We start from the raw sequence: 22,413 nt of genomic DNA, 5'->3' as shown, positions 1-22,413 counted from the left end.
ATTGTTAAGCTAATCATTAATCCTTAAAACAAATCACATGGCTGCTAAACAAATCAGGCTTCCTCCCATTGACTTTTGCTTGTCAGAAACCTCTTGAAAGATCACAAATGGTAATCACACATGGCCTTGGGATGCTGCAATCATTGTAAATACATGCCACTTGCCAAGTGACCAAATTTTGGTTACATGACTGTGGGGAATGTGAAGTCGTATGTATGAGGACTAGCCACCACTTTTTTCAGCACTTTGTAACTTCAAATGGTTGTTAAATAAAGTCATAAGTCGAGGACTATTTGTAAAGAGGACAATGAGTTATCTTGATCATGGCATTATATTCCTGTTGGTATAGTGCCAGGAGGATTCTTGTCCCTTTGCAGTAGCATCGCACTGTTACCTATGTCTAGCTTGTTTATTGCCTGCTACTCAGAATGGTCCAATTCTACATCCCTGCATTTAAACCAACCAACCAACCAACCTACCTACCTACCTACCTACCTACCTACCTTCCTTATTGCCTTCCTTCCTTCCTTGCTGACTTGTTATACACGAATGGGTAGCAGAGGTGGGTTGCTCCCGGTTCGGGTGAACTGGTAGTAGTGGTAGCGGGAGGCTTCCCCCCACCCACCCAGACACTTCTGAGCATGCACAGAAGCATCCACGGCAATAAAAAAATTGGCAACCCACCTCTGATAGGTAGCTAATAACCACCTAAAAACATTGACAAAGTAACAGAACAACAGTGCAGTGTAGAATTTTTCAAATGATATGGAGACATTGATGTGCATGCTTTGGATGATTGTTCAGCCAGATCCACATTCCTCCAATGATAGTATACTCGTCATATTAAACCCTTAAATAACAACGCATGACCATAGAAGCAATTGACATACTGTAGAACTTCATTCATTAGGTTTAATAGCAGCAAAGGATGATACAAAATCTTGGAAACTGAATAAGTGAACCTCCAGCCCTCACTTATTAGATTTTCCTTTCTCTATTGCTGTAGTGTAAGGGGTCATAGAAATAGCAGTCTTTGTGACAATAATGTTCCAGCATATCTTTCCTCACCCCTACAACTGCTACAACTTATTGCTCTCCAAGTAGATTCAATAAATTAGTACAAAAAGATAATTAAATTAAGACATGTCAATAATAATTTAATAAATAGGAATATATGAATTCTAAGAAGTGGCAGAAATACATTTCAAAAGCATCAAAATGTTTTATAAATTAGGATCAATTATATCTGATTAATTTGGAATGGCATTATAGTAAAATTCAGACTTGCAATTTTAAAATTAGGATGAGAGAATCCACTCCTCCAGTGATAGTACTTTTTAACATGCAAAATACGTTCACCCACATAATATGTAAGCTAAAATCATTTTTTTAGTATTCTAAAGAATTCCTCTTAATACCAACTTCTTTGTCCAACACAATCTTTTTCAAGGTTTCCAATCCATTCCATTTCAGTCCCATTGCTGGAGCTTCAGAAAAAATAGTTTTCTGATTGCCTAAAATGTTCCTGTTTAAAGAATCCCCAATAGGAGTCCTCCAAAATGTATGTATGTATGTATGTATGTATGTATGTATGTATGTATGTATGTATGTATGAAAGAGGAAGATTGTAGGATTCTCAGAATATGTATGAAGATAGCCCAATGCAACTTTGCTTGCTGGACAATTCTGTGAATTGAAGTCCACAAGTCTTAAAGCATTTCATATTTATAAAAACCATTTGTATTCTTAATCCTTTTGGAATGTGAATGGTATGGCAATAGCATCCGAAGGAGTGGAAAGAGGAAGATTGTAGGATTCTCAGAATATGTATGAAGATAGCCCAATGCAACTTTGCTTGCCAAGATGCATTGTTTCCAAAACCTTTTTGGTTAGTCTATGTATTATATAATCTATTTCATCTGAGTCTAGTTCAGTGGTCTTCAAACTTGGCAACTTTAACACTTGTGGACTTCAATTCACAGAACTGTCCATCCAGCATAGCTGCCTGGAGAAATCTGGGAGTTGAAGTCCACAAGTCTTAAAGTTGCCAAGTTTGGGGACCTCTGTCTAGTTAGTATGTAGGTTTACATATACTTTTTCTAGCTAGGTTTCTTGCAATGTCCAATTGTTGCAGCCAAGGCTTCTCTTTAAATTCACTGCAATAAAAGACATAGACACGTGTTATCTTTGCAGCCACATAAAAGGTATCAATTAACATACATGCAAAAGCAAGTACACCCCAACTATTCCATCATTTACAAAATGATAATGTTGAGGCTGGACACCTAGTAAGCATTATTAGAAAGCATACCCTGAAAATAAAGACAAGTACCTGGGAGAAGTCCAGTCTGTGATATGTTATTTATGCTTGCATTCAAATGATAGAGTTGGCTACTGTAATTGCATAGAGTTTGATAAATAGACAGTACAGAAAGGTAAAGGTTACCTTCACACCAAAGTAACCTATTTATCTACTCACATTTGCATACTTTCAAGCTGCTAGGTAGGCAGGAACTGGGGCCAGTAACAAGAGTTCACCATGTCATATACTGGAGGTGTCAGCTTTCCAGCTGACAAGCTCAGTGTTTTTAACTGTGTGAGCCGTCACCCCTCCTTTATTGTCTCATAAAATAAGTAAAAATAAATTGGCTGCTAAATTAATGTATTTTTGAATTTGAGATACTGCACAGAACAGTAAACTAATCCATCCACTTTATTTGATTCCCTAACCTCTTCTCAGAAGCTTCTCCAAACAGAGAATGTTGGAAACTTGACATAAATGTTGTCTAATGAAGTGAATCAAAAACATTTTTGGATCCACACTTTAGTTTTATTTAATAGTTTTTTAAAAAATATGTATTTCATGATTCAGCAAATGAGCTACAATCCACATGCTCAGCCTTGACCGAGACTCCCACTCTTCTGTGATTGTAGTTTCCTGAATTTACTGTTGCCACTTGATGGCAGTATCTATTCATCAGAATGTTTATATTTTCAGCAGCTCCTCCAAATGATAATTATAATTGGCAATAATATGTGATGATTATAATTGGCAATAATACACGATGATTAATTATGAAACCTTCCTCACTTTTTTTTTAACATCTACATGAAACTGCTGGGATAGGTGACTCATCACATAGGTTCTGGTATCATCAGCATGCTACCTTTGCCCCAGGTCGAACAGGTGATGTAGTGAACTCTGTATCATTTGTAAAATGTTTTGAATACTTCTGTCACACAAAAAAGGGCTTATGTAGACTGTAGCCTATATGCAGGCCTCTCAGCATTTAGGTTGATTCCCCCCTGGCACTGTGAAATCACATTGTCAATTATGGCAACACATCGCTATTTTTTTGCCGCAATTCTTCAAGCTCAATTTTGGGATTGAGGCACCTCTTTAAGACTGGGAATGGAAGCATATGTCTCCATAAGAGGAAAAAAAACATCTGGTGCTATTTTTCAACTTATATATTTCTGAATAAAAACTGACACATACCTGGCTATAGCTAAGCAGTAGATTGCATTCTCTCTTGGAGTTCTTCCACAGTATTCTGAAAATGACTCCAGAGAAGGATTTAGTAGAAACTCTACATTAGGTATGGAATAATAGTAAGCTGGCTTGAGGAGAGAATTAGAAGGTAGAGGAACTCTTGCTAAACACATATTTTGGTCCATATATTCTTCATTAAGCCGTGAGTTCTTCTTTCTAGGCTTCTTTTTTTGCCAGTGTCTATCTTTGTTACCTCTCTTCTTTGCATCTGCCACTGGAGGTAATCTAACATTATTCGCTTTGAGGTTCATATCAGATATGGTCAAAGGGTACTGAGATTGCTCATGTTGAAACTGATTATTTAAATCTGGCAGTATGCAATCTCTGTTGCTTGCATGTTTGAACATGGCTGAGCAAAAACCTCTGGAGGTCATTTCTGGTTTTGTGAAACCATCCACAAAGACAACATCCCCAACTCGTGTTCTGAAGACTGCAGCAGGATTGCACTTCTTGACTGAATAGATGTTATTTTGAGATTTAAGAAGCCACAGCTTTAACTTAATATAGATTTTCATGGGCAGAGAGAATGTAGGATAAGAAACCACCGACCATAACTTGGTGACTAAATACAATACACAATCTTTATGTCTATGCTGGATACATAGCTGCAATGGAGTTTGCCCTGCAGAATTTTGGCATTCAAGGGATAAGGCACTGGAATTAACAAACGCTTTCAGTATCATAAGTTGGCCTGCTTCTGCAGCTGCATGAACGGGACATTTCATGTTGCCAGAATGATCATCTTCCTGACACCATTCACGATAAGGATGTACGCCAATTGTTTCAGTGGGCTTCACTCCCTTTTTCAAGAGCCAGATTGAAACCTGAAGGTGTCCGAAAAAGGCTGCCATGTAAAGAGCTACTCTCTTTTGATATCTGAAACAATATGTGTGTAAAAACATAATTAGCAATGTAAAGAATAGTATAGCATTTCCAAAATCACAAGTGTAATCAAAATTACACTACAGAAGTCATTGTGCATTTACATACAGTAGTCCCTGATATAACCCAAATGTCAGAGTTCCTGAAAACCCCAATTCCAATGAAGCTCCGAGACAGGCAATTTCTCAAAGCTCCCATTTATTAGAGTAGATATACAGCAGGGGTGTCCAAACTTGGGAACTTTAAGACTTGTGGACTTCAACTCCCAGAATTCCCTAGCCAGCATGGCTGGCTGGGGAATTCTGGGAGTTGAAGTCCACAAGTCTTAAAGTTCCCAAGTTTGGACACCCCTGATATACAGGCACAACTGGGAAAACCCGAATCTGAGATTTCCGGGCTTTCCCTCAGTAAGTCAAAAGTCCAAACCCATCCCCTGCACCCATCACCTCGTCCAATCCTAATCTGTTCCAACGCCCCGGTGTTAATATGGCTTCCAAAGCTGACACCAGCACTATGATTGATAAGTAACAACCAGCACTCTGAAATGGCCTTGAAGGCTTATTGTAACCAATGCAGCAAAGGCAAAATAGGTATTATCTTGCAATAGAAGAATTGACTTTCTTGATTTTAACTTTCACTTTCTTTCCGCCTATCCCCTCTATCCTTCAGTTCTTACCACTTAATGACTATCTTGGAACAAATATTCTAATCTAAAATTAAACCTGATTTTGAAAAGTGTATGTTGACTCTTCATACCTGAGTATTGGTTCTTCCTTTGACAGATAGTACTGAATCTTGGGTTTGTTTCCCAGGATACAGCTGGTCAAGAATTCTCTCCATCCATTCCAAACATCCAAACGAAGAGTTGTGCCTGTTAATAGAAAACATTGTTATTTATTTCTGTTTCAGTCTTTGTTGGCTAGAAGGTACCATTCATTCTCTTCTGAAGTACTAGATTTTAATATCTGTAGTAGCCGAGAAGCTGAAAATCACATGAACAATAGCAGGAAAAATGAAGTTTAGATTTAGAAAAGGACTTATTTACATAATTTTATGGACACAATGTAAAATTGAATCAACATTAATTTAGAAGAATAGCTAAATTATCTAACTACAAATGTCCTTCAAAACGTTAAATTTCATTTGCTTATTACCAGTTGCTTATGTTCTAACATTTTTAAATCATCAACTATGTGCTGGTATTAGGATTTGAAGACTGAAGAGATAGTAAAATGACACTGCCAAATATGAAAATCTTATTTCATTTTCTCTCAGTAAAAGTGTAAATATTTCTTATAATATAGTTCTGTATATGTCTACTCAAAAATAGCTTGCTTTAGGTTCACTGAGACTCAAACTGTCCCAGATAAAGAAATCAGGACTACAATTTTGAGTCACCAAGGTAAGATTTGAAGGTCCTGTACTTATCAACTAAAAACAGATATAATATGCAAACAATCTTTTACCTATATCTAACTGATAATCATTTGGAGTATTGCAGTCAAACATCTCCCTGCCCTCTGGAGTCCTGAGACAATAAATGCTACTTGGAAAACCACATTTCAAGGTCACTAAAGTTTTCAGCTGTGAAACCTTTGATGAAAAAAGATAACTCCTTCCCATTATGGGCAATCTTTCATGAGTGACCGGGTTGTATACATAGAAAATTGGCTTGTCTTCTTCCTGGTGGAGAAAACAACATTAATGAACAAGAAACATAATGTATATGACCCGTCTTCAATAATTTAGTTCCCTTCAGATTTCTTGAACTGCAGCACTACATTTCTACAATTGTTGAACTACAAAATTAAAATTCCTAGTTAGAATGTCCAAATATTTGGTGGACATTGGTTTAAGAAAGGCAATTTTAAATGTATGTGCAAAAAAAAAAATCTCCCTCACATATATAGCTAAAGTAGTTAAGGTTTATGTCACAATTTGGTACAGGAGGTAACAATTTCTTATCAACTATAATTAAAATAAATTAGATTGTCTTTTTTTCCTCCTGATTCTACCCAACTTGTGAAGTATACCCTTATGCTATTCAAAGAACGAACGCAGCCATAGGCTTGAAAAATGCTGTATATGCTCTGAGAATTAGGTTTAAAATTACACCCTCCTAAGATCAGTTCTGGTAGTCTTTGGGTAACTTTTTACATTCATTTATTCTGGCTTAATTTCCATCTCCAGAATGAGAAGAATCGCTAATATGCTTCTCAGAATGAAAATATACAGAAAGAAATCATATAGAATATTTTCCACAATCAAAAGAGCTCTATAGCAATGGAAGCGCTTTTTTCTGTGGGATCTAAAGCTTAGTAATTACTTCTGAAATTACTAATGAACTTGTATGAATGCAGTTCATTTCCAGTCTAATTTTTTTGCCTGCTTATTTAGAAATTAAGTCCTGCTGAGTGCAAAGACTAGATTGAGAAGAAGACAGCAGCTCTAATACTTTTCTTGTTTTTATGTACTATGTACCAAGTAATGCCATGCCAAGAACAATAACTTTGTCTTACTAACTACTGAACTGATAAAATAAGCAAGACAGCAGCAATAATTTCTGGTTTCTCAATTTAGTTGCAAGTAATTTTCCCTTCCCTGTTTATATATTAACTTCAAAGAAACAATGAGAATTCCTTATTTTCTTTCCTCTGAAGAAAAGGCATTAACATCATGACACAGCAATTCCTTATTTACATTTTAAAAAATAATGTGCAATTATGACACATAAGCCACATATCACATTTTCACACTGCACAGTCATGGTATAACCATGATTTACTGAAGGTTCTAGCTTGCACAAAATTATATATGTATCCTTCTGTTCTTTAAGGAGGCAGAAAAGTATGATAGTAATTAATTTTGTAAGACCAGTAAAACCATGTCCAAAAATAGTTCAAGATTGGTGGGGCAACAGAGAGGTATTGGGGGAAGCAGAAGGAAGTTTACAAGGCATATCACGATAGTCCCCTCCCATAAGCACTTGGCATGAACTGCCATAATGACTGCCAAAAAAACCCACTGAAATATGCCTTTTGTACTTGTTTCTCAATGTTTACACAAGTACATAATCCCGACTATCATGGGATTTGTGTTGTAATGTCATTATATATACTTCCTCATTTTCTCCCCTCTGTCATCCTCCCACTTGGGCCCGTTTCATCCCAAGTCCAGCCTCCATTCCACCGGGGTATGTTTAGAGTTGAATTCAAACATTGTTTGAAGGACCAGCCGCAGGGAAGGAGGAAAGATTGTGAAAGATTGTGTTTTGGGTGTGTAGCATTCTGCCTCACAATACAACCTTGACTCTAACTGAAACCTATCCTCTGGGCATGAGATTAAGACTGTGGAATGAGGACAGTTTTAAAATGCTCTAAAACAGTGGATATTTTCATGCTGCACTTAAGGGATGTGAGGTTAAATTATGTTTGTTTGGGTTTTTTTGCAAATCAAAATAGTAACTTTTGTTTGCTTGGCTAATTTATTCTTGCTGCTGCTACCATACTGTATGAGTCTATCAGATTCTACCAAAGACTGTTTTATTTGCTGAAGGTTCCATTAAACCTGATATACACATCCATCCACCATTCTTAATCACTCTTATTGGGCATAGCATCATACTATGTGCCACATACGCTGATGGAGAAGAACTGATGGAACAAGTCAAATTTTAGAATACATGGCATATTAAGACACACAAAACATATAATTGTTTGAAAGAACTTCTTAAAATGTTTATAAGTTCATTGCAATCAAAGTGAGACTAAGGATTCTCACAGTCTTTATGCATTCTGCTTTATTATTTGAAGATTACTGTATTTCATTTGAAGACCAGGTTCTTCTCATTACACTTAAGTGATGCTAGCACAAGTTCTATAACGTAGAGAGAGAATTTCTGTATTAGGCAGCCTTTTTCTTTTGAAATCATACCTTGATGACACATTTAATTGAGGAAGAAACTGTAATGCCTACATCAGCAAGTACCCAGTTGTCCTTCAGCACTGCTCCTGCATATCTCAGCTCCAAGTATCTCCTGCCTTGTTTATCTTCAGAAAGTGGAACATGAAAATAATCCTTAATAGAAGAAAACAGATTATTTTTTTAATTAAAAAAAACCATAAACACTAAAAGTTCAAAGTAAATATCCAAGTTATTATTCAATAACCATAGTTGTAGGAACAATGGGGAAGGATTGGAACTCAGGGCTATTTAGTCTGTTTCCCTGGCATGTAAATGCAGAGTTGGAGAACCCTTTTCTGAATTATGTAAAACAACTGTCAGTGTGAACCAGTTTCCCTCATCCTGTCACTCTCTATTGCCCCAGACCTCAATTCCCATTATCCCAGACAACATCCTATATAGAAGTTAAAGTCCAATGCATTCAGAGGGCAAGGATTTGAAAAAGCTAATGCAAACATTAAGCTAGATAAATAAGTGATTTATTTTGATGTAAGGTACTTTCCTATGCCCATAACTAATATAAACATGTCACAGTCCACCCTGAGATTAAACACAATTTAAGCAGAGCAAAGTGAAAAGCAACTCTCGCATAGAATGAATGGCAAGTGTCAATATTGCGACTACATAGTGAAAGAGACTGGTTTACTTTTTAGAAGCATGAATGAGAAGAACGTGTACCTTGAGCAAAGGCACATAATAATAATGCATAGCATCTACAGATTCTGTTACTAATTTCTTAGAGATACCAAGAGTTGCAGCTCAGCAGTTACAGGGTTCCCTAGTCTTGTTTTACAAAGTGCCTAGAGGTTATAAGTTTGGTTAAGATTTAACATTATTTCAATACTGCTGTTACTCTTAAAACAGCCCCTGATAGTTTACCATTAATATAAACTGACAGCAAACAGCACTCCTTACTAGCAATGATGATGTTGCCTAGTTTGGGTAATAAAACTTCCACAAGAAAACAAGTAAACTCAGAGAGCACCAAGGACACCTCACTTTACCATTAAACCAAAGATTCAGAACACTCGATGAGGCAGGATTTTTTTTATATCAGCTCTATGGCACAGTTATTCCAGTGCTTGATCTTCCCTTTACTTGCCCTTTGATAAACAATATGGTACAAGCAGGATGTATGTTGCAATAGACAGCTTAGCATTTTTTTGCAAGATAAACTCACAGGCAGTTTACAACGGATTACAATGGTTGTCAAGAATCCCACATGCTTACCAGTTCCGCTCTGTCTTCAAAATTCTCTGAATAAAATTCTAGGACTACATAATATTTAGCTAAAATTTTGAATCAGTAACAACAAATGATTTCTGCTCTTGCGCGGGAATCAATGTGAATGGTCCCATTGTACTTGCAGTGGAAGACGCAGTACCAGACCCTGTACTCTGTTGTTTCTGTGTGGAGCATCTGAGCACCAGGCTCTGTTCTGGTAGTACTAATAGCCTGAATTTTTTAATACGCATTCTGTTTTTAAATCTATGTTGTTGTTTTAACACAATGGATTCTACTACTCTATAAGTAAAGTAGTAGGACTGAGTAGGACAACTCATAGGACTGAGTTGTTTTACTTGCAACCCTATGCCCACAGTCAGGCTTCTCTAAATTCTACTGTGTAGCTACAGTTGATCCTTCATGGTGTGATAAGTAGTTTTAATGGCGAGAAGAAAAGAGAAAAGAGTCCTCAAAAAAAAAAAAAAATCTGCAATTCATAGCAGTTAAAATGTCTCTCTTTCTCTCTGTGTTCTATATTCCAGGATTAAGTCCTTGATTTGTTTTCCTTCTACCATTTGCAATACTGTGGTATTCTATTCATGGTCAGGGAAAGCAGCTGCAGTTGAGGAATGGTTATATAATCATTCTCTCCAGCTTGAAAAGCGTATGGTCCCCTCCTTGCTAGTTTCAGCCCTTATATCTCCTTCATTGGGAATCCCCTTGAACTGAATAGGGCTGTGATGGTGAATCTATGGCACACGTGTCTGAAGTGGCATGTGGAGCCATGTTGCCTGGCAGCATGGTGTTGCCCGTTCCTCTTCCAGGTTTCTGGTGCACGACGATCAGATGGCGACACTTGGTGCCGAAAAGATTCGCCATCACTGGAATAAGGTATCATTTAGAATAAACGTTAAAGGGAATGCAGAATGTCCATAATCTTTGTATGTAGCTATTTGCTATGCTACATTAAGTCACACTATCATATAGATATGGGTTTAATGGTGGCATAATAAACTATGAAGATGAAAAAGAATGTTTTACTTTTCCATTCTTTTCCACCCAACAGAATATTGGAAAGGAACTGTGTTGAGACACTCAGGACTTTTGTTCATCTGTTTGTATGTTTATCAGCAAGGTAATTCCGCAAAAACCAAATAGACAACATTTGGAGGGGAGAATGGGGGTGGGGGGAGAAATGGAGTTTGAAATCAGGCCAAATTAAGATTAGGGCTGCAGAGAAAAACATGTAGGAAAAATAAAATTCCCCAGTGTACATCTGTAAGAGAATCAGTTGAGCAGTTGCTCAGAATGCTGCCGACTGTTTCATTCTAAGCCTGCTTTCTCACATGACTCAGAGCAGAGCTATTATAAAGGAGTTGAAAAAAATCCCAAAAGTTCTGCATGCTTTCTCTACCCAGTTTGTTTTCTGCAATTAAAGGAAATGGGACTAAACCATAAACACATGAATCCTTAGGCTCCAGCCCTATGTAGTTCAACTCCAATGAATTTTGTGTAAATTTGGTAGTCATGTAGTTGTGTTACTAGTTATTTAGGTTTTTTCCCTTTGTTAACCTCTCACATTCAAACAAAACAAACAACCCTCCCATATAATGTATGTAGAAAGAGAGTGTTTTCAAATTATTTGCAGACTGGTTTTATATAAAGTAACTGTTCAAAGGGGAAAAGAGAAGTCATAAGACAATTCTAGTTTCATATACTGTAATTTAGTGATCGTAACTTAAATAAGAAGGATGGTAATAACAGTTCCTTGTTTCACAAAAAGCTTTGTATATGCCATAAAAGAGGTTTTTTTCTTAATTTTGGCAGTGAATTTTATTACTGAGTTTAATTTTTCACAGGGAGAGTCAAAAGTTCTAAAAAGGAAGCAATTTGATAAAGATCAACTTCTTACCTTTATCATCAGTTTTACGTCTTGCACAGTATTCTCTGGTGAAATGTCAAAAGACTCACAGAGCCCTTCAAAAGCGACAAATATCCTCATTTTGAAAGATGTTATTTACATTCCTCAAATGACTTTAATAAGCTTCATCTTACCACAACAGAAGGGGGGGGGGAATCCCAATTTTGTAAATATCCAGTCTAAACTTGCATATTCTCGTTTAAAAGCAAAAAGTAGCCTGGAAAATCCTCAGCCAGCCCATGGAATCTAAAAACAGTAAGAAGAATTTGATCAAAGGCTGAACTGAAAAGAAAAGAAAAAGTTTGCTTTACAAACCTAATTAAACTTCCAAAGCACGTATTGACCAAGGCAAGCATGAACAAGATTTTAGTATGTACTATATATACCTGCTGCTCCCAGCCAATCATGCAGCAGTATTTGCTCAATTATATTTATCTAAGATCAAAATAAGTCTCTTGACTTAAATTAGTATATGTTTACTCAACTGTTCAGAACAATCTTCAAACTTTCTGTAAAGAAATCTAAGCTTTGTACTCATGTTACCATAACAACTTGGTAAACCTGTTAATGTGAATAAGCCTTGCCCACTTAGTTTGGAAACCAACAGGATCTGCCAACAGCTTGAGATTTTCAGGGTCATATAAGCAAGAAAGATGTTAGCCGGGAGGGGGGGGGGGAAGAAATGCATAACTATTTTATATTCTTGTATTCTATCATTTCCTTTACGAAAGGGAAATATGTTCCTGGTTATAAGGAGGGAAAAGATTCTGCGGGAGGATCCCAGGCTTCACAGCTTTCTGAAAGGCCAAGAGATTTGGGGCCTCCCTGGTTATCAGGTGGGAAAGTGATAGAATATATGTCAATAAACACACTCAACAACCCATAGGACATCAGTTTCTCAATACTAAATCATTCACAAAGCATTTCATTTACTCTCATCATGCTTTACTTCAAAAACAAATTGTTAATTCCTGAAGAATTCACCAATCAGCCTTCAACATTTTGGACAATAGAACGTGTTTTGTCCTCCTTTTCATTGTAAAAAAGTTGTTCACCTTAACATTATATTCACACAAAACATTCCATAATACAGGCTTATTCTGGAGCAGAAACTGTACAATGAGTCTTTTTGCATTCATATATTACTCAATGACTTACTAAAAAGCACAAACATGGTTTACACACCAATGTCTAGCATAAAACCCTTTCTAAATATTGCGTCTTGCTACCTTTTATATTCTTTCAATCACATTTTTGCCAAATATCTTTTCAGGTACGTTTAATAATCTAATTAATACATCATTTTCTACATTGTTTTTATATTTTTATCCGTGAATCATTGAAAATGCAAATATTTTAACAATCCTAGTATTTTCCCTTTTCTGAGGTTGAATTTACTTACAGAGTCAAGTACAATACTCTACTTTTTAGTTCCAAAATCATCCCTTTAATAAATTTTCCTTCAGTAAAAAAAAAGTTGAAAATTGCTGTGTTCTAATTTACCTTCAATAAAAAGGGTTGAAAATTACTGTGCTCTAGTTGATAATACCATGTTTCCCCTAAAATAAGACAGGGTCTTATTTTCTTTTGACCCCTGAAATAAGCGTTCAACCTTCTTTTCAGAGAGATCTTATTATTTTTGAGGTTCAGGAGGCACCGAGCATGGTCACCTCATGGCTGCTTTTGTGCTGCAATATTTTCGGGGAGGGCTTATTTTCGAGGGAGGGCTTATTTTAGTGCATGCGCTCAAAAGCCCGATTAGGCTTATTATCCGGGGAGGTCTTACTTTCAGGGAAACGGTAGCAGAAGTATAATAGTTTTGACTTCCCTCAATGAGAGAAAAGGGGAAGCATAACTGTTTTCCTTTTTCTGTAAAAAACAAAACAAAACAGGAATTGGGGTTTACTGGAGAAACATTGAAGTGAAACATTGAGAATGAAACCATTTTGATTCATGGTTCCATTTATTGCTGGAACTGTTATTATTGTTCTGTAAATCCTATTGCCTGATATAAATTTATAGCATATTTTCTGGCCTTTTTCATTTCATGTACATCTTGCCTCTAAAAAGCTGAATCCAAAACTGCCATTGATTATCTTTCCATCTCTATGCTCTGGAAGTAAGTCTAGATGTCTTTCTGTTTGAAGGGGGACATTCTGCCTTAACTCCTTTATATATCCTGATTTTTTTTAATTTGGAACCCCAATAACAGGATTTCTCTCATTCTTTTTGTTGTGGATGTTGTGGGAAAGACTATTATCTATCTAAATAGTGCAATGAAGATGCTGTTAAATTAAAAAAATAATTATTTAATATAAAATATGCATGAACTACATTTTTGCCCTCTGTTCCCACTTACATCCTAAGATCCTTTTAGGATTATTATTATCCCAGTGTGGTCACTTATAAGAATTAAAACAAGATCTACAATGTTCTTTATTTTTAATAAATGTACCACAACAATCAAAACAAATGTTTGATTTACTATATCAATCAAAACAAACATTCTTTCACCTGTTCATTAGATTAGGAATATTTTAAGGAATTGACAATGATTGAAAGGACTTTTTTCCCTAAATTTGCAAAAAAAAAGTTATACATAACAGCTAAATGATGAGCGGTTTTCAAATTTTTAGGTTCCCCCCCCCTTACCTATCCTTGTTGCACTTCAAAGTTTGTTAATATTTAGGCCAGATCTTCCTGATATAGCACCCACAATTATTACTTTTTAGTTTTTTAAGTTTTTTTATTTAAAAAAAATGTTTTACAAATATGTCAATGCGTGAACAGTGTGGCAAATACAAATAAAACTAATAAAATTAATCATAATTATTACATTCAGCCGACTTATATATTTCTAATAATAATACATATTTATATTTAAGATGCTGACTGTCATTATTCAATTATTCTATGTTTTCTCTTGTTATTGTTCTTTTTATTATACAGAAGTGTCTATATTAACATTCCCCCTTTCTCTTACTTCTATCTCTTATTCTAGATTTTAATTATGTCACTGATTATTAAAAGACATTTTCTTTCTATCCTACCTAATTTCTAGTCATGTCACCTACTTAAGAAAAGAAAGGAAAGAGATAGAAAAAGAAAAGCAAATCAGAACAACAGCAATAAAGAGAAATCATCTATCCATCGTCTCTTGCCTGCTTCAATACTTTAAGTGCTATGCTTTTTTTTGACTTGCCTCCCATATTCCTCTCTTGAATCTTTGTCTCTGTCTGCATCTATTTTTTGGCTGTTTAATCTAGGTATTTCTCTCATCTGTACCCTTTTCCACTGCTTAATTTCCAAAATTTCTGCCAGGTCCCTGTCTCCCTTTCGCAAGTATCTTCCTGTATTCCTTGTTGCACTTCAAAAAGTTTGTTAATATTTAGGCCAGATCTTCCTGATATAGCACCCACAATTATTACTGTATCTGCAGATATTTCCCTGAGCATGTCTGAGATTTTCCTGTTCTTCTGTATTTTAGGAAGGGTTTTAAAAACACACACAGAGAGAAAAACTATTTAAGTGATTGTAGGAATTTAGCACCCACCCTTCTCCTAGAGAAATGAAATATCCTGGAAAATATTAAAAAGGCAGAATATTATATTTCCTTGGATCAAAAATGGAGAAACATGTTTTGGGCAGGAAACAGACTGACTCTTAATAGCACCCACCTTTGTCAATGGGCCATTAAAAAAGCCTGGGCCAGTCTATTCTACATAACAAAGACCCTTCCCCTTCAGCTTCAGGGTGATGGGATTAAGGTATGATAATATTAGCCCTTTACCCAACTCACCACATGGCATCGGGGAACTGAACCAAACTTGGACTCAAGATAGTCTACAGAGTTGCCCCTGCATGGCCCATGGGAGTCTGACAACCAAACAGAATACATCTCTTACACAGGAACAAGAAACAGAGAGGTGGGGCTGAACAGAGAATATAAAGCCAGGAACTTTCAGCCCTTCTTTTCTCTCTTTTCTTCTTCACCCAACATCTTGAAGCATGTGATCACCCTTTTCTGTTCAGGAGCTCAAGCTATGTGATCCTGTCCACCAAACTATCTTTCCAAGCAGCCTCCATGTTTCCAGTGTCTTTCCCCACTTGGAGTTGACCCCAGAAGGACATAAAGCAAACTTATTTGGTTATCCCCCCCCCCGGACCAACCCACCACCTTATTTCTAATTATAATTATCTGCAGACTTAAATGTAAGACTTTAAATACTGAAATGTGTGTTGTTAGAATTAGTAACAAATCATTCCTTTGTTGATCTTTTGATTTGCCTCCATAAGAAGCCAAAGCAACATTAAGAATTTGCATCCACTGGTTGCTGAAAGTGAAGTACAAAGAAAACAAGAACATAGAACGTCTTGCAATGCTAATTTTTTGTGCATTTCCTGTTTCATCCTTTTGCTAGCCCGAAAAAATGATTCAAGCATAAAGCTGTAATATTAAGAATTTAAAAAAATCCCACTTCTTGCAACTCCAGTTTATTTAACTCCTTGTTCTAGCTTTGTGTATAAGCCAGCAGGTGGCTGGCAGACACCAAATATTCCTCTGTAAAGATATCATACAACTTGAACATTAATCTGCCATTAAGATAGGAAAGAATATGTAGGCAGCCTAATATTTATTTGGTTATTTACTGCTTTACAGAAAATATTTATTTTCAACAGCCATTTATTTTTCCATAAAGCTAGTTTACAACTAACAGAAGTAAGAAAATAGATGGTAGGTTACTTCCTTTTACAGGGCAGATTTAAGTTGAACAAGTGGTCACGTTGTATCTCATGATACGAAATGAATTAGTTTGCTTGCTTTCTGTGACATTAAATACATTTAAGTCAGTCTAACTGACCCAAAGGTGCTTTTTCAAGAGGCAACTGGACTTTCTGGGGTTTTTTAAAAGACGTTTCACTTCTCATCCAAGAAGATTCTTCAGAAGTCAAACATCTTGAAAAATCAGAAAGTCCAGTTGCCTCTTGAAAAAGCACCTTTGGGACAACCATAGCCAGGATGATTGAGACTCTCCATAGACATTGAGTCTAATAATTGACATTAACATACGCATATTTTGAGCAATACTGTGTCCTATGAGATCTGCGCTCCAAATTTTTTAAAAGGTAAGCAACGCCTTTCACGGCTGAGACTAGCAATGACTCCTTAACCGATCGTTCTTATACTTCCTAACAGGAATATCAGGATGTTGTACAATTTGTAATGGCTTTAGCACGTGTGCATTTTTATTGTGTTGTTGTTTTGATAATATGAATGAGGTATTTGCATTAAAAGTATGTCACAGAACTGAATTAAATACTGTATACAAATAATTGCAAACAACATTAAATGTTATTTAGAGATCTAATTCAATAGAAAATTAATTATTCACAAAATAATGAGTATTTTATACTAAAATTGCATAATATTGATCCCCCCTTTTAAAGTATATTTTATTTTAATCACTGAATAAACTTCGTTATCTCCAATGCCCTGACCTGATGCTCTCCAAAGTTGTAGCATTTCAATTCCCAGTTTGTGAGAAAATGAAGGAATTGTTTAATACTTTAAGAGATTAATATTAATCTCTTAAAGTATGAGATTTGAAAAGGATAAAATTTGGAAAGGACATCTTCAACATGTATTTCTTATTAGTTAAATCCTTCTTTCAATTAGGCTTACTTTCTTCAAAATGTCTATAATCCATACCATTCTTTCTCCTATCAAAGCATGACTATATTCTTTGATATGCTGGGAAGGGGATTCTTAATATTGAAGATGAAAATAATAATCCCTATATGTTCAGGGCATACTGTTAAAATTCTTAAGATGTTTACTAATACAGAACATTATATGACACAATTACAGTATATTGGCTGGGAGTATATTATGCCATATGCAGAATTCTTGCTATGATTTAGTGCAATACAAATTCATTCAGTTCATAATCTAATATGGATAATTTTGTAATGTTTGAATGCAGCTAATTATAGTTTATTTAATAAAGATGACTTGTTACTTAATTATTTATGTCATTTTTAAAAATAAAACCAAGTATATCTTAGCCTGATGTGTGAACTGATCCTCTGCTAACTTGTTATGCTGTCCAAAACCAGCCTCTGTTGTTTGTTTAGTTAAGTATCTTAACCAAATGAAATACGTTTCAATCATAGATGTGCATGCTGTGTAAGCACAGCCAGCACAGCAGACTCATTAATCTTGCTTGTCAACTTCATCTAATAATAATAATAATAATAATAATAATAATAATAATAATAATAATAACAACAACAACAACAATCATAGACATCGCAATACCAGGTGATAGCAGGGTCGCCGAGAAGGAATATGAAAAAATCGCAAAATACCAGGACTTAAAAATTGAAATTCAACGATTATGGCACAAACCAGCAGTGGTAATTCCAGTGGTAATTGGCACACTGGGTGCTATTCCAAAAGCACTGGAATTACATTTAAAACAGTTAAAAATTGACAAAATCACCATCAGTCAAATGCAAAAGGCCGCACTGCTTGGATCCGCACACATATTACGAAAATACGTTACGACGTCCTAGGCCCCTGGGTGGGGCCCGACTAGTAATCAATGCCAAATCCGGCGAAACAACTGGCCGCTGTGATACAATTCTGTTGATGCAATAATAATAATAATAATAATAATAATAATAATAATAATAATAATAATATTTAATGCTTCTAGACCGCCCCCTCTCCCGCAAGGGACTCGGGGCGGTGTACAGTTCATACAAAATATAACAGGATACAATAAGATTAAATTAAATATGTACAGTTGACAATTGACATGGAGGAGGTTAAAATGTAGTTAAAAGAACTGTACAAAGCAGATATAAAATAAATTCAAACCCCTAAAAACAAGTAGTTTAACATGTTACATGAATTCTACCAATTATATTTTACTCAGTAAATTAGGATTGACCTATACTTAGCTCTATGTTTTAGTCCAATTGCCTTCAATAGAAAAAAAATCGCGTTCATTATCATTGTACTCCAAAATTAAATTCTGGCACAGAGGAAACAACAAATTCCAAAACACCCTCAATTAACCCTAATCGCCTGCCCACCTTTCATTTATCCCCACCTTCCTCCTCTCCTTGCCAATCCTGCATCGCTCGGGAGGTGGCCGCTTCACTCCAGCCCTTCCCCTCCCCAGTAGTCGTCACGTGCGAGCAGCCGTGCGCAAACACCATCCAGTTTGTGAGTGACGGGCGGAGGAAGCCAATCCACGCCATCCTCTCGGTCCTCTGGGCCTATACGCGAACGGAGGTGGGATTTCCGCAGCTCTCGGCTGGCTCGCTGACGGACCGAGGGAGGGCTCGGTTATGGCTTCTGGCTGAGCTGACCGTCCTGCGGTCCTTCGTCTGGTCTGGGAATCTCTCCCTTTTCGGTAAGGTTTTTTTTTCCCCTTCCCGCCCAAGGGCTTTGGGGTGGTGGGCGCACCTAGGCTTCTTTCCGGAGATGACCTCTTGATTGAGTGTACGGGTTATTCTTCCAGCCGGTCGTTGGGAGAGGCGGGGAATCTATTGCCTTCCCGGGCGTGATTTTGTTGCCTCTTCTCCCCCCCCTCCCGCCCATCCCCGTTGAGCCCTCTGTCCCCTTGGCTTTGCAAGCGCAGGAGCTTCTCTTGCACGGTTCGGCTTATGCACGATTAAAAAGAGCGAGGGGGAGGGGCAGAGCTGTTTTCTCCAACTCTCTCCCCCCCCCCCCCATAAAGTAACTTTGGTTTCACTTTTGCGGCTTGTTCCCCCCTCCCCGCTTTTCTTTCTGTCCGTCTCCCTTCTGCGGTTTTTAGGCGGCTGGCCGTGTTGACCGCTCACCCCGGGTGGATACGGTTCCCACGAGCTTTGTCGCAACATCGTCTCCGCAGCGCCTGGGATGGGAGAACCTTGAAATCGCCCCGTTTGGGGTTTGCCGAAGTTCCATCAGGCTCCGAGTTGCGCTCACGCCTATTGCCCCCCCCCCCCCCCCCCAAGAAGCAGAAGCTGAAGACAGTCGCGCACGGTGCGATTCTGGCGTCTTTGTGATGCAGTGAATGCTTGTGATGACATGACCTTTTTGTGTGTGTGTGAAGAGCCCTCTATTGGGCTTAGCGGGCGCGGGGAGAATTTATGCCTGCTCTTCAATAGCGAATAGTTGAAAGGGATAGAAAATCGTTTTACTGCCTCTGTGTTAGTTGTGGCAGCCGATATGGGTAGCCTCGAACTCTTCTCCAAACTTTGGTCACGTTGAATCGAGAATGTCTTTCTGTCTGCCTGCCTGCCTGCCTGCCTACCCACCCACCCACCCACCTATCTATCTCAATACAGTTTGGATATCATCATGCAGCTGTTTAGTTATTTGCCTTTAAAGTTTCCTGTAGGTTTACATACAGGGAGTGGCTTTTGAAAAGACAATCATTAATCTGTGTGTTTATTCCAAACAAGGGATTGAGTAGTTCCAGAAATACCGTATAAATTGCTATACAAAAGTTGGGAAGTTCATCTCTTGGGAAATCTCAGATTAGTTCTACCCCTGGAACAAGCGATAATGCAATTTTCCCCAATTTGGCACCTCCAGATTGCTGAGCTCCAAAGGCTAAAGACTTTTTGGAATAAGGGGTAGAAGAGTTGCCAGATATGCTGCCAAATCTTGAGGCATACTCCTGATGCGATTGGGTTTGGACCCATAGACTATTGGGTTTGGACCCATAGACTATTAATAAATAGTCTGAGATCAAAAAGTGCCTTCTCTTCTGCTTTCTTAAAAGAATTTTAAATTGTTTCTATATCGTAGCAATTGCTTATAAATAAAAGTTATCCCAGTATAGTTATGAAATTTTGTTTAGCCATTTCTCCATTCATCTAATCTTTAATAGAAAAAATGTGTAATACTTAAAAGGAGCCCAGGCATTACCAAATTTTAAGCTTCACTCTGATAAAAAGGCAGATAAGCAGTAAAGCAAGAAGAGTTTTCTTATTAAGTGCTATTGTTTTAAATATAACACTTAATAAGAAAACCTTTCTTTCTGCCTTTCTATCAGACCAAGCTTCAAAATTTGGTAATGCCTAGGCTCCTTTTAAGTATTACACATTTTTCTATTAAGGATTGGATGAATGGCTAAACAAAATTTCATAACTATATAGGGATAATTTTTATTTAGTTTTTATCACCACTAAAATGGGTGGTGATGGTGATAGCTGCTAAGAGGACTCCATACAAAGTTGATTAAAGAGAAGATAAGAAGACTGATACCACAAACAGCAGAAGATATGAGATTGCCTCGTTACTGGAAATATACAGGTTGATAGATGGAAGAATATAACTTAAAACTAGCTAAACTTAATGAAATTTAGTGATAATAGATATAGTTAAACAAATAATTGATAATGATAATAATGTATACTATGTGTAGTATGATAAGTAATAATCTGATATGAATATTGAATGGTACCCATGAAAGGAAGATTAGAAACCATCTTGGCTTATATATAAAGATTAATAAATAAATGAATGAATAAATAAATAAATAAAGAACTAAGTTAGATATAGTTATGTTTTGAATATTATTGGGAAAATGTAATAATATAGGAGATAGTTAAATAAAAGGGATAATGATAACAAGGTATATATAGGCATGGATACAACATAAGGAAATGGAATGTAATAAGATTATTTGTAAATTGCAAATAATGATTTGGAAAAGGATTAGAAAATTTTGTTATTTAATATTATGGATGTTTAGCTAGAATAAGATATAAAGATTCAGTGTTATTGGAGGATTTTAGAAATAGTAAATGAAATACTAGTATGTGGTTATGTATTAAATTTTGGTATATTTTATGATGAAGGACGTTTAAACAATTATAGTCAAATGTAAATGGAGATATGATGACGGTAACATGTATAAATATCTGAGTTAAAACACTTGAGTTAATATGAATTATGCTTGATGACTGGAAGAGATGCACGAAAGCCTTTTGTAACCAACTGATATACTTTCTACAGTATGCAAAAAGGGAAGATTTTATGTGTTGTGTTTGTTTTGAAAACAAAAAAATAAAAAAAAATTATAAAAAAAGTAAAATGGGTGGATTTTACAACTGAAACTATAGTACTGGAAATGTTGAATGCTGTGACTATATAATAAAACAAAATAACATGGTACCTTTTTGTGCATAACAATTTTCACTGGAGTTTGAGAGAAGCTTATGGTATATTCCTTTAAGAAATGCTTCAAAATTCCACTCTCTTTGTCACAATACTCATTGTGATAAAAATGTGACATACTATCTGTAGATATGTTAAAACAATCATTTGTTTGTGTTGATGAGAAATGAGGGTTTGAATACTCTTATGTCACTCATTCCCGTGCCTAATAAGATGCTGTTAACTCCCCAGCTCATTAATTAGATCAATAGCCTTATATTTGCGTGTATATATGTATATGACAATACTAGCAATTTAATTGTCACAAAATGTGGGAACCTAGTTATCTGATCTTACTATATAGATGGTAACAGTCTACATTACAAATGTTTTCCTTATGTTTAGATGTACAGGATACATTTGTGTGACATAGAAGCTAGGAATATATTTAATTTGTTTGGACAGCTTGGTTTAGAATAGGATTTAAATTTTTTTTCTGAAGTAGTTTAATATTTACCATGCAATAATGCATACAAAAAACCAGAGTGTTGCTCATGGGAGAACAATAGAATGCAGTACAAAAAAGAAATAATAATTGGGATGTATTATATACCTGAAATGGGCCGTCCCAATAGATCCTTTGCTGAGATCCCGGATTCATATTTTACTTATTTATTTGATTTCTTAGAGCATCCCATCTCAATAAGT

General features: G+C 36.3%; 2 protein-coding genes across 8 annotated transcripts in view; one reads left to right on the top strand and one right to left on the bottom strand.

Annotated features, from left to right (window-relative positions):
* Positions 1 to 910: 910 nt before the first annotated feature.
* On the bottom strand, positions 911 to 19,516 carry ANKUB1 (ankyrin repeat and ubiquitin domain containing 1). 5 transcript variants are annotated; one of them, XM_081953470.1, is made up of 7 exons: positions 19,398 to 19,516; positions 11,535 to 11,789; positions 8,369 to 8,512; positions 5,902 to 6,118; positions 5,192 to 5,306; positions 3,500 to 4,429; positions 911 to 2,156 (listed from the first exon to the last, which is right to left on the bottom strand). In XM_081953470.1, the coding sequence occupies exons 2-7, from the start codon at positions 11,622 to 11,624 to the stop codon at positions 2,072 to 2,074; spliced, it is 1,581 nt and encodes a 526-aa protein (XP_081809596.1). In that variant the 5' UTR covers positions 11,625 to 11,789; positions 19,398 to 19,516; the 3' UTR covers positions 911 to 2,071. The 5 variants fall into 5 exon arrangements, with proteins under 5 accessions (XP_081809596.1, XP_081809595.1, XP_081809597.1 ...); XM_081953469.1 differs by lacking the exon at positions 19,398 to 19,516 and adding an exon at positions 19,021 to 19,163; XM_081953471.1 differs by lacking the exon at positions 19,398 to 19,516 and adding an exon at positions 18,662 to 18,792 and having other exon boundaries at positions 8,411 to 8,512.
* The window catches only part of RNF13 (ring finger protein 13), a 43,755-nt gene continuing 40,163 nt past the window's right edge, over positions 18,822 to 22,413 (top strand). The window contains exon 1 of one of the 3 annotated variants that reach the window (XM_081953472.1): positions 18,822 to 18,967. The gene's annotated coding sequence lies outside the window, so the exon portion shown is untranslated. Of the gene's footprint in view, positions 18,968 to 19,457; positions 19,582 to 22,413 lie in introns of those variants that run through there. The other 2 variants (XM_081953473.1, XM_081953475.1) reach the window with 2 other exon arrangements.

This window comes from Natrix helvetica (genome assembly GCF_964273705.1).
Source record: "Natrix helvetica genome assembly, chromosome: 5".
In the NCBI taxonomy this organism is placed as follows: domain Eukaryota; kingdom Metazoa; phylum Chordata; class Lepidosauria; order Squamata; family Natricidae; genus Natrix; species Natrix helvetica.
Note: the sequence above shows the minus strand (reverse complement) of the source record. Positions and strands in the feature narration are given on the sequence as shown.

What these genes read in the sequence shown, in the direction of transcription:
- ANKUB1 (XM_081953470.1), bottom strand. Translation starts at nt 11,624, where the DNA reads ATGAGGATATTTGTCGCTTTTGAAGGGCTCTGTGAGTCTTTTGACATT. An exon ending in CAATTAAATGTGTCATCAAG is followed by an intron (nt 6,119 to 8,368) that starts GTATGATTTCAA and finishes TTTCTCCACCAG; the next exon opens with GAAGAAGACAAGCCAATTTT. An exon ending in AAGGAAGAACCAATACTCAG is followed by an intron (nt 4,430 to 5,191) that starts GTATGAAGAGTC and finishes ATATTGTTTCAG; the next exon opens with ATATCAAAAGAGAGTAGCTC.